The sequence below is a fragment of the Galleria mellonella genome, unplaced genomic scaffold, assembly GCF_026898425.1.
Source record: "Galleria mellonella isolate WM207_F2 unplaced genomic scaffold, CSIRO_AGI_GalMel_v1 utg33, whole genome shotgun sequence".
Taxonomy (NCBI): domain Eukaryota; kingdom Metazoa; phylum Arthropoda; class Insecta; order Lepidoptera; family Pyralidae; genus Galleria; species Galleria mellonella.
Window position 1 is genome coordinate 7829727 of NW_026442079.1, and position 13319 is coordinate 7843045.

At 29.6% G+C, this 13319-nt stretch overlaps 1 protein-coding gene across 1 annotated transcript; it reads right to left on the minus strand.

The window, feature by feature from the left end:
• Positions 1-2171: 2171 nt before the first annotated feature.
• On the minus strand, positions 2172-11190 carry LOC113517938 (TBC1 domain family member 13). Its single transcript, XM_026902684.3, has 9 exons — positions 11042-11190; positions 10510-10583; positions 9152-9277; positions 8123-8301; positions 7329-7427; positions 6688-6898; positions 5708-5909; positions 5221-5343; positions 2172-4798 (listed from the first exon to the last, which is right to left on the minus strand). The coding sequence occupies exons 1-9, from the start codon at positions 11059-11061 to the stop codon at positions 4678-4680; spliced, it is 1155 nt and encodes a 384-aa protein (XP_026758485.1). The 5' UTR covers positions 11062-11190; the 3' UTR covers positions 2172-4677.
• Positions 11191-13319: the final 2129 nt, after the last annotated feature.

Genomic DNA, 13319 nt, shown 5'->3' on the forward strand with positions numbered 1-13319 from the left:
AAATTATTCATATTTACAATCGCACTGACCTCATAATCTGAATAGTTCTTAATGGATGATAATGAAATGGTAACATCGGTATATGCTGGCGGGAACCAACGAGTGGTGATAGGTGGGTATGAAACAAGGCCTAACTGATCGGCCCATTGTGACAAATTCAAGAATTATTGACGATGGTTTCCTGGATGGAGGACTACGTGGAGGTCGACATGACAGGGTATCCAGTAATGAGGATTAACGTCCCCATTTCTAATGTTTCCTCTCCCTCATTATCTAAATCTATAAGGTATAATAATATATGGTATAATTACTGGAGCTATGGTTACTGGAGTATCATGAGAGCCAAAATGGCTACATGTTTTCATTTTTATGCGGTAGAATGCGTTAGCATCTGATTTTATACAAGCAGAGTATAAAGTATCTTATGGCCAAATAGTTAGGGTAGGGCTATACGAAATCAGTATTTAAAACGAAATCATTCCAATTGTATTTTTATTTTTGTGAAGTTACATTTTGATAATCGTATATTCAAGAAAGAAAACAAAATCTGTCTCCTTGCTTGTCCATTTTTTCAACCTTACCGTCTTTTTGACACTGACAGGCTTTGCTCTAGTGCGGGTCGTCCCCTGTTCGTTTTATCATGATTTAAATGGCTATTTTTTGGAGAACAATATTTGTATTTAAATAAACGATAATCCTTCTAAACATCTGCCTGTTTTTGAAACAATAACAATTTCTGAATTTCATCTGTCATGATAGAATGGAATGTACATTACTAAATTTTTATTATTAGAGCTATCACAATTCCTCATATTTTTTAAGTATGTATTACATTACTGTGTGATAGGGACATACTTTCCGAATTAGAGTAGGAAATATAAAAAAAAAAACATTAAAAAGTCAATCATATATTAAAATATCAAATTATATAGATATTATTATGAAAATTATTGTATTTATAACAGACTTATTGGGTAAGTTACAAAGAAATCGTAGTTATAATTATTTTATATTTATCTATTGCTTTGATTTGGACAAATTACATTATTTTTTATTGCAACTTATTTACTATAACTTTTTCACATATTACCATTGACTCCGGTAGTCGAAACATCTGAATAAGTACAGATTGTAATTTTCTGTGGTAACCTTGTTGTACTGCGTATTCCTTCTAATATCTACAGTCTGCATACTGGTAGCTAATAAATATCATCTCATTACGATTACAATCAGGAATTAGTAATTGAAATAAATTGCATTATAAAAAATAGCTACATATCAATCAAAGAAAATATAAACACAATAATGTTCCTTACACTAAACAATATATCTATTTTAATAATAAAATAAAATGGCAATTCCCAAACAGAGAAATAGTTATTAAGTAACTCAAAAATAGTATCCTATTCAATTTTAATATTTCAGTTGTTATTTTTAGTAAAAAAATAAGCAAGTCTTCATTTATTACCCATTAACTTTTTTAACTGTATTATCAAAATTTAGCCATAATATTACAAACGTGCATTTGTATGGTAACAAATATTGACACAACAAAGAAAATATAATTCTGACTTTCGTTAATTAGTAAAAAAATTAACAAAATAGTTTTATTAAATATTATGTGTACGAGTCGTCTACTACCTTTAAATACAAAATACGAGATTCTTTTTCGATTAACGAGACTAAGAGTGGGCGACATTAATTTACCAGTGCTGTTTATTCATAATTAACAAAAATTAAAAAAATGCTAATGTCATAAAATGTAAGCGATATCATATTTATATTTTATGGGTTTTATGGATATTTTCATACATAATATTATCAAAAATTTATTAATTTTTAATAATATTATTGGAAGTCGTAAAAAATTGCCTAAAATTGTTATTAAGTCTTGTGAACGCCTTATTATATATTATTCTTACAATTCTATTTATTAATAGTCAACTATGATAATACAATTACAGAGCATTCAGGGAAAAGAAATTAAATATATGTAAAAAGATTTGTACATTTTTCATAATAATTGTACCATAAAATAAAGATTTCTCCGTAATCATATTACACAAGTTATAGAACGATTATGTATATATATATATATATATATATATATATATATATATATATATATATATATATATATATATATATATATATATATATATATATAACTATAATTAATACATATATATTAGCTAATCCGGCAAATATTTTACCGCCACATTCAGTTAAAAAATATACAATCCCTCAAGCTGAAAAAGAAAATTATACACATTTACAATATTTGATTATAATCGTTCAACGATTTCAGAGTGAATATACACCGTGGCATGGGATTTGTATATACTAAGATATTATTAAACAAAGAACTTAATAACTGCTTTTCATACATGTGCAAGTTTGTACATTTTAATTATATATTTTAGATACTGCTTCACGCAACACTTATTTATGATTAATTAACAATAATTGAATTGCGTATTATGGGAGTTAACACTTCTATATACTAGGCCATTTATATTATACAATATTTTTGAAAATCATAAAGGAATGCCCTAAAGTCAGACTTTAAATTCGAATATAAAGAACACATTTAGATTTTTATATACACTATCGGGACTTAACGCGATGAAAAACCTTTGCAGGTAAAAAAACGTTGGCAATAAAGACGGTATGTAAGTACTATTTGCCTGAAAAGGTTTTATCGCGTTAAGTCCTGATAATGTATTTAAAATATGTGTAAACAATGCGAGACTTTAAAATTAACATTCAGATTTATTTCGAAACTAAATAATGGCATACAACTAATAATGATCGCGTAAACGTCTAATCATTGAGAAATTTATCGTTAATATTTAATTAAAATTAGAATATACATATATTTTATTTAAGAGCGTTTGTATTTTAGCTTATTCAAGTATAAAACGAACTAACACGTCAAACAAGCAATAATATTCTTATTAAACTGTCAATGAATATTTGGATTTTGGTGGCAATAAAGTATTTGAAATTTTGAAATAAAGATGTAATATTTGGCCGTAGTTTTATTTGACACGTATTCTATGATTATAGTTTAAGTTTACTATCATAGCACTTTTTAAATATAATTAATTAGAAATATTGAAATATGTTAAATTGTTATTGAAAATTGGCGTTATAATACATTAGGTAGGTAAGCTAAAATATGAACGCTCTTTACACATATATCAAATTAATTAAATTCGTAAAATCATAATTTATATAAACTTATACATAGAGATAAAAGTTTCAAAAGATGATTATATTTGTATAAGATACTAAAATACATAAAGATTTCTATATAAAATCTATACAAATTCATAAAAATCTTATTACAAAATGTAGATAAAAATACAAAATGTATTTGTATTTCACTGGTCAACACTAATCATGCCACACGAACTCTGATAGCTAATACTGTTTTAGCCATCTATCTATCCATTAATAAATTGCAGTAGTTTTGTTTCGACTGGCTTCAGATTTTTTTGTGATGTGTTAGTAAGCATTATCTATAAGTAATTGTTGAGATTGTGTAAATATGTCGAGAAAGTATAATAATGATCCTAATTATTTTTTTTATATTTGTGGTATATTAACTTTCAAAAATCAAAGACCAAATTTTACTATACTTGTGTTGGAGAGTAATTGCCAGTGTTTTGGTTTCTTTGTGGTTCAATAAGATAAACCTTGGGCCCCTCATATTTGTTGCATAACTTGTGTTAAGAATTTAACCGATTGGAAAAAAGGTCGCCGCCATATTCCGTTTGCGGTACCCATGATTTAGATCGAATCAAGATATCACGTTTCGGATTGCTATTTCTATCTTATAGATATAAAAGGTAATAATTTCAAGAAAAACACAAGGTTTTTACTTGAAAAACTCAAATATAGTACATATTCTTTTAAAATCTGGGAATTTCAAAATTGTTGCCCTATTACTTGGACTTCAGATTCATTCAGATCAGGGCTATATTTAAAGGGCAAATTAAAAGAAAAATTTCCTAGAATAAGTAATGCGAAGATCAAATAAAAGGGTATTTTCGTTAGACCTCAAATCAGGGAGTTAATAATAGATCCAGTGTTTGAAGAAAAAATGAATGGCCTGGAAAAGCGAGCATGGATATATTTTAAGAAAGTAGATTCTTTTCTAGGTAACCATAAGAGTGACAACTACAGAAAGTTTGTTAGTGAGCTGTTATTGGCTTATCAAGCCTTAGGTTGCAACATGTCACTCAAGATTAGTTCTTTAGGCTCTAGATATTTTTATTGAGATTTTAGGTGCTGTGAGTGATGAGCAAGTAAAAAGGTTCCATTAGCACATTTCAGAGATGGAAAAACGTTATAAGGGCAAATGGAACCCAAGGATGTTTGGCCGAATACCGCTAGACGATAAAAAGGGACCAACCAGAAACTAAATATGCCAGCAAATCTTAAATTCGAATTTCATAATAGAACGTTTTTGCTTTTTTTTTTGTATCAGAATCACAATTTTTTTTTAAATATTTAAATTATATATATAAAATAAAATTCTTGGCCAATAATTTTTTAATTACATATTTTCACTAACAGTCACCCATCATAGTAAAAAATATAAGTGAAGTTCGTGTGGCGCGATAAAGTTCAAATTTTGTTGCCCAGTGTTCTTTTAAGAGTATAGTAAGATTATCTGTTAGATATCTCTACGGCTTTATTGAGAATTAATGACACGTCCATCGGTGGAAAATTTTGGAGTAACTTGACATTTGATGCAAAGTCACCATTCAGCAAGTTATCCCTTACTAATCTGCGCAGAAAAGAAAAACTATATATAGTCGTATGTATGTATATATATAATTTATAATACATAATATTTTTTTAAAATTTAATTTATCTGTGCACACATCACGCAAAAACGACTGGATGGATTGTGATAAAATGTGGTGTAATGTAATAATAATAAAATTAGTTACTTTATTAAATGAACGTATCACAGCAATGTTTCCTAATTATGTCAATTCAGTATATTAAATTCATTTCATTATGAAATTTGGAGTACCAAGTTGTTTATTTTGTATAAAGTGGTCTTAATGCTACTATATAGCAATCTCTCGTAGTCAATATTAGAAAAATAAAAATTTTAATGCATTGTTATTATTATGACTAGATGACAGAAGTTATAATATCCTATAAAAATATATATTATATGCACTTAAAAAGTATACTTACAGAATCATGGCACAGCATATATATATGAGAAAATTAAAACGCTGATTATCAGCAAACAAAGAATCCCAAATTCTCTCGACATCAGGCAGTGAAAATTCTTGAGAGAGCAGCAGTGTTAGCCACCTAAAATAAAAGATACTGGTATAGAGACTATATTGGCTTGGGCACCGATTTTGGGCAGTATATCAGTTTAAAATAATAATAGTATATTACCGTAATAAATAGCGCTGTGGTGGAGAGGATTGCATTACATAAAAAAGATCATGCTTTCGATTTTTGGTGGGGGTTGGTTTAGAGACAAATTGTTCATAATTGGCTTAAGTCTACAGATATTGAGTTTTTGAATTGAGCATTATGTTTGGTTTTTTAAAATACAAGTACAATAACAACTTGTTTGATTGTCACAAAATGTATTCATACTAAAAATTGTGAATCATGTCTATTTAATATTAATACAATTACAACGATAAAAAAAGATTTAATATACCTGAAACTATAATATTGGGGTCGTAACTCTTGAGTTTCCAGCTGATTCCATACGGCCGTATCGTTTTTTTTGACACATTCACACAGTTTGCCCATCATATAATTGATACCGCTTTCAGTTTCGTCTAAAGTGCGTATGAAGAAATCACGAATCTCTGACATCAAATTTGTGAAGCAGAAGAAACAGTCTGCCTCTGCATGCTCTGCAAACGAAGATTAGGATTACTGACGCCGTTGTGTGTACTGTGAAATTATGTTTACTTTAAAGAAATTGAATTGTAGCTAGATGAATATTTTAACAGCGCCGACCGATCCCAAATAATGTAATGAGGGAATAAATATTATTACTATATGAAATTTCATAAAAATAATCTATTATCTTTATCTTTATTGCAAGCCTCTTAAGTATTATGTAGAAAAGAAATAAAACCATACGTTATATATTTACGTCCTTACTCATAAAAATTAAAACCTAAAAAGCTATTGCACTGTTTTGCCACTTTTTTCAAATTGTGAATTTAGTTTAAAAGAAATAGAGACAGCAGGTCCATAGCCAAATAATTTGATGTTTTAATGACTAAGGAGGTTAGAAGTTTAGGCCTTTTAAAGCATATCTACAAAATCTCTGCTTAGAGGAGGATTAACCACAGGAGGAGGACCACATAGGACAAACAGCTGGTATAGGTTTTTATTTCAAGTTTTTCTTTTCTTACATTAGTTTTTCGTAATTATAAAATATCAAGATAGATGACTAATTTTAAATAAAATGTATTAATAATATCATTTCATTGTTTCTATAGGCCAGTAAGGATAATTTGAAAAATTTTGTTACTTGGAACCGACTTGCATGTATGAGACGAGGTATGAAAGAAACAAGAGATTTAGTAAAGAGACCATACATAGTATTTTTATGGTTCTTTCTGTATAAAGGTGCTGTATAAAAAGTATATTTGTAACTCAAAATTAGTTGTTTTTACATACTTCGGAATTCTTTATCAGAGTCTATGGCGAATGTGTGATATATCGGCCCGATGATTTCATTCATGCCCTGTACATAACCCTGGCCGGGGTTTAGTTTTGCATACAGGAACAGCATTCGCTCGACGACCTCCCAGTGCGCTTCGCAGCCTTCGTTCAACGGCGCGTAGTCCCCGCTAGACATGCTGTCTGAACGTTTGATTTCGTTGCTCAACTGAAATAGAATTGTTTCTATATTCTACAATAAATTGGAGATAATTACGTTAAAAAGCATCTAAAGTCATGGTTTGCCCATTCGATATTTGGAGTATAATGAGTATCAAACATTAAAAAATCTAGACATTGAGACATCTTTACAAATTTTTATATTTATAATATTAGTAGAATGTAATTATTTCAGTATTGGTATCTACTACAGTATAATTATATTATTATGAATAAATACACAAAGTGGAGACAATTTTTTTTTCTTATGATTTTGTAGCAATTATTTAATCTGTCATTTAGTAGTTTAGTTGGTTTTATTGCTATGACTTCTAATGTTCTATACTTATATGTAGGTGAAACGACATTTTATATCGCGACCTCGTTATGTTCTAATTGAACTCAGCACTCGGTAAGTCGATATGTGTTTATTATATTACCTTAGCAACACCAAGTCCCCTTCGCTCCAAAGTTGAGTATTTCAATACGGATTGTTCAACCCGCTTATGTAATCGTTTAACGCCATTACTATTAACGATCTGTAAATTATTATTCTATATTAGATATCTAGTTCACCAATACATTGTAAGAAAATCTATGTCAAGAACTATATCAAGTACTTTAGGAAAACCGCAGTGTTTATTTACAGTACTGAGATATAGGATATCGAATTAGTGCGCCGGGTGCAATTCCCAGTAATATCTAGTCAAACAATTTAATTAATCTATATATATATATATATATATATATATATATATATATATATATATATATACGTTTGATGTCACATCAATTAAATCATTCGCATCTGTTATATCTTGAATGTAGATTGGAGTATGACTTCTTATAACGCGTGCACTAATGTGATTTTTTTATTTATTTATTCATTAGTACATATATGTTTACATGGTGGACTTAATGCTAAAAGCATCCTCTCCCAGTCAACCATAGGGAAGTCTCATTTTGTGGCTACTTTATTAAACTACCTATTTTATCCTTCAGACAAAAACATAACAATGCATATATTGCTCTGATTATGGCAGAAGTCGATGAGATGGAGGCATCTATGCAAAATATACACATTTCACTATTCAGTAACTCGACAGATTGGTCTACTGGCTCTTTTTAATTAAATAGAAGAAAAATTCTATGAACTCTGCTTTCTATGCTGAATACGTTAATCTAAGTGTCTTTTAGTAGTTGTGAATAACTCGATTGTGGAATGAAACAATACCTCTGGACAAGGGAATTCTGTAGCAGATTGAAAGAATGATATATCAGGGCACAATCTCCGGACATCTTTATCGATTTGCAGCAACACCTCATTATCTTTGAAGTAAGTACTCCATGAACTATCGGGACTGATGTTCAGCGGGTGGTCACTTGGACCACCTGGCGATACTATAATTTCATCTAAAAAATAAAAGGTTTTAATTATCACTAGCCGTAGATGCACAATGATTTTAGACCACTAGAAAGATCGGAACAAATAAAGTTCTAACGGTATTTTGTGAAACATTTTGGTATTTTTTATTTAACTGGGATTATTAACTCGAAAGATTTTGCTCTGTGCCATCTTCTACGCCCCTTACTACACCCGTTACCTATAAATGTGTCTCTAACTTGGATTTTTAAAATTTTTTACAATAAACATTGTTATACAGTAGAAAACTGTCAATAAATTTCTTTAAATTCTCTACAACATTTACATGTAAATTATTTTAATAGGATTAATAAATTACACATTTTTAGAATGTAATATATTTGTAATGGTTTAATAACTAAGCAGTTAAACCACAATTCAATGCAATGAGAGTAGTTAAACTAAAAGATCAAAACCCTATAATAGTTTAATGATTAATAAGAAAGTAAGAAAAGATATTATTACAAAATACATAATATTATGAAACATTATAGTGTTGTATAATAAACAAAGGTTTTGTTATTAAACACGTGAACCTGGTCCGACTAGGTTATATATAGATTAAAACGTTTCTCTCTGCCTATTCACCAAGGTACCTAGCTTAAAAATAGTTACCTATTATTAAATTTGACATATGAGTCACCAAAAAATATGTTTTTATATAATTTGAAATGTTAAATAAAATAATCATGGATGAAAAATGGTAACTATTACATTTGATATGCGATTAAACTGGTTTTTGTATGTATGGTGTAATGTAAGATGCTAATCAATATGCGTACCATTAAAATTATTAAGGGTTTTAAACATTTTTATTTATTTATTTTAAAATAATGTTACCAATAAATTGTTTGTAAAGTTGCCTCTTCTTGACAAGTGTTGCATCTCGTGCACTTTTCTCATGTGGTAAATAGTGTAGTAAAATTTTCCACACAAGAGAACGTAGCCCTTTATCATCCGGGATGCCTGTTTGAAGTATAAAGTTAATGTAGTTCATTAAAAGTAATTATAAATATAATAATATAGGAGGCTTTAAAAGTTGAGGTCAAATTATAAGCCTTGAGAAGAAATTATATCAAAGTCATAAGTTTGATGTTTTAAGTAAACAAAAATTTTACATTGTATTGTTATTTATCCAGAAATCAAGTGAAATATCTTTTTAAAACATGAAGCACAAATTTTTACATCAATTAATTTCCTTGCTATTATAAATAATTAGTAATTAAGAAATGTATCTAAATAATTAAAAATAGTGTCCTACAAAAAGAGCTGACTTCAATTGTGGCAAAATCAGTTATTTTGATTAAAAAATTAAACTACTGAATCAATTTTGATAATTTCTATGCAACCAATTTATAAGCAAATCGTTTTAGATAAAAAAAGACCCAATTTTATCTCACCAAAGAGACTTTGAATCAACATTGCTTACATGGTTAATTCTGTACCATCCCTGTTTCTATTGTGAAGCAGTTTAGTCTGTAGGGATATGTCTTTTTTTTAAGGGCAGTGAAATTATAGGATATAGAGGTATAACACCACAGTCCTCATACATGCAATGCTTGAGATACCATGGATATCACACTGTATCCTGGGATATCTACTGCGCTGTTTATGTCTAAAGGTGACAGTTACCATCAGGTCAACCATCACATTCTTTCTCATTCTAAGTATCATAAATAAAATTTATTCACTGTTTTTAGGAAATATTTTTTTTTATGCAATCAAGTATACAGCTCATCTAATGGTAAATGGTAGGAGTGTCTTGTTTGTGTACTGTTGATTCTGAAGAAATTTTAATACACCACTTTAAAAAACCCTGTACTGTAGTCTTTAGGAAAAACTTCGGCAGAGAGATCATTTCACAATATAAAAAAAAAAAAACTCTTCTGAAACCATACTGTATGCATCCTATGAGTACTAAATATTTTATTCATAGTATTTTGTAGTTTTTACTATGGACGTTCTGGAATAAAAGTATCCTCTGCTTCAATGACCCTTATTATTTTGATATGTCATGTTATACTTAAATAATGTGCCGACATACTCAAATGCAGATAAAAAATACATAAAAAGTTTAATACAATATTCACAACATAACCAAACAATTATTATGAAATATACAAGAGAAAATTAGTACAAAAAAAGAAAACAGTATATTGGAAATATGTAATTATTATGTCTTTCTATATAATGCTTACCATTAAATGCAAGTTTTCTTAGTTGAACAATGTCTATTACTTCTTGATCAAGTATTTCTTCAAATGCTTTGATTCTACAACAAAAAATTTAATTAGTTTGTATAAAAAGTAAACTACAAGATACAATTAATTGGAAATAGTTATGTGGAAAACTATTGTGGGATGTACTTAAGAGATATTTTTTTGCTTTAAAGTAGAAATAGTTGTGAAACAAAATGAATTGCTGGTTGCATTTATTACTTTAAAACACCGAAAGTTGAGAGATTTACAGAAAATAGCTAATGTTTTTAAATACAAAGTTGAGTGAAAGTAGCATAAATATATACATATATATATTTACATAGATAGATATATACAGGAACTACCAAAAAAGTACCTATTTTGGATGTATCAACAGAAAATTATATTATATATTAATAAATATCTTATGGGGCGTTGTCAAGCTCAGATATAACAGTACAAAACAATGCAAATTATTGCAGGATAAGTAACATACATTAAATTTGGGAGTCTTATATTTAAAATAAATTACCTTGCTTTATGTAAACTCATATTTTTTTCTATGTTACAGTTCCGTGTTATTTGTCATCAGAAATAAGTGCAAGTCTTAAATATTAGAACAATCAACGAAACTAAATTATAAAAAAGGAATGGCAGATACACTGAACATTCACTTATTGTTTTTATATTGACTTCATATACGTCGTCTGTCACAATTATTTGTCAATTTGGTATTGTCAGTGTCACTGTCGTTGTTGTCATATTTCCACAGAGAACAAATATATGCAGGTATTATTTTAACACCATAGATGGCGTACTGGTACGCATTCGACTAGTGGCAAATTCGGATAAATGGGCTTCTAACGCATTTTGTTAAACTTTGCCACCAGTAGTTTCTAAGGTAATTTTACCCTGTTGAATATAATTCTGCTCGATACTATCTCCTCCGTCTCCTCACTTCGTCCTTTAACGTGTTCATAAACACGATTTTTTATTTTTCTATGAATACTATTAGAGATAAAAAAAAACTGTTAAAGACAAATATAATCTTTTTTAAATTTCCTACAATATTTAAATAAAAATTAATATGAAAGTATAAATAAATATAATAAGTATAAATTAACAAGAAAGTCTGCCTGAAATGCATATTAGTATGCACCAATAGTTTGTATACTAGGCCGTAGTTTGTATACGTGGTTGAACGCTTTCTCAATATCGAGAAATACATCGATTGCGTATTGATCGCGGTTATGTCGACGGCCAAGCGGTGCAACACGTGTATAAGCTGGAGCGTAGTATAATGGCCGCTCCAGAATCTAGATTTTTCTAATCGCGGTGTGAGATGCGGGTAGAGTCGGCGGAGAAGCCCGCGGTCCGAAGGCCTTGGCTACGTGCGGGAGCAGTGTTATCGACCGATAATTAGCTGGAAGTCTTATGTCTTTCCTGGGATTCAGGAGGGCTATGATCCTAATATATAACCTAACCTAACTTCCACTCGTCGGGGAAGTGGCCGATCCGGAGTATTCCGTTATAAAGTATATATAAAAATGAATAAAAAAATATATAAAATGACGTTGTTTTCTCCGACGCCTGAGATGATGCCTTCCCAGGAGGAATTTCGTTAGTCGAGCATCCCGACCGTTCTGTAGTTAGGCAGTTGAGCTCACGTTTAACCCGCGGATAGCGGGTGCGGGCCCATATGCACCGGGGTTCGCTCTTGTGCGACAGTTTATCGCACAAGTGAGCTGATAGTTGCACTTGACAACTAGCAGTCGAGTGTATAATAGTAGTAGCCGCCACTAGAGCATTGTTCTATGTTTAGCAGTGGGTACTTAATGGCTGATATGATGATGATATGTAACTAATACCAATTCAAACTAGGAAACTTGAAGTTGACAGGAGTGATAGAATAATTTGTTTATTTATATTATCAGTTCGAGTACTTCTTGGATAGGCACCTACGTACTTGGTGCACGTTTGACATACGTTATTAATTACTGAATTTTGCAAAAGGTAGAAAGCCTATTAAAATATGAATTAGACTAGATTGTTTTTATGATTTCGATTTGATGATTTCTGATTTTAAATAATATTCAAGTTCAGACAGTTCCTCATGTTTAATTATATAAAAAAAATATTATAATTAAATTTTAAAAATTAGTAAGAACCATGTCGATGAAATAAAGAATTGCGCTTAAAATAGAGACCAAACCTTTATTCATTGCTTGATTTATGTATGAAGTTTCAGTGTAAAATTCAACAAAGACCAAGATAGCGCACAAAAAGTTCAAAACAATACCGGTACTTAGAAATAAACATTCTACGAATCTGTCCGTATCCATATATAATCCAGCGTCTATAAGTAATCCTAGTGTAATCACAATGTATCCGCCATATATTCCAGACATTATGAATTGATTTGCTGAATTTAACTCTTGACTCTCTGTATTACAGAAGAAACCGAATACCATCATTATGAAGGTTATGCCACGGAGGCACATCTGTACCATTTTGTAAGTCATTATAATTTCGTATTATTCATCATTACATCGTTTTTTGAAACAATAAAAAGTAAATATGACAATAACTACAAATAAAATTAGAAAATATAGATACTTAGTATGTCAGCTGAATAAAATTTGTGACTTCGATTATAAAAGTGATTTGTCAATTCGTCAAGAAGAATGCTATAGAGGTTAAAACTTCTTTGAAATCTCTTTCCTCTAATGGATAGCCATTGCAAAAAGTATTTAAAATCGGTGCAGTGTTTTCTATTTTTATAATGTTGTAAGAATCTGCAAAAATAAATT

Bases quoted from the DNA above. Each gene is read 5' to 3' on its own strand.
- LOC113517938 (XM_026902684.3), bottom strand. From the start codon at position 11,061: ATGAGTTTACATAAAGCAAG. The intron at 9,278-10,509 runs GTAAGCATTATA...TACTTCAAACAG, and splicing joins AAGAAAACTTGCATTTAATG to GCATCCCGGATGATAAAGGG. The intron at 7,428-8,122 runs GTATTGTTTCAT...AATAATTTACAG, and splicing joins CAGAATTCCCTTGTCCAGAG to ATCGTTAATAGTAATGGCGT.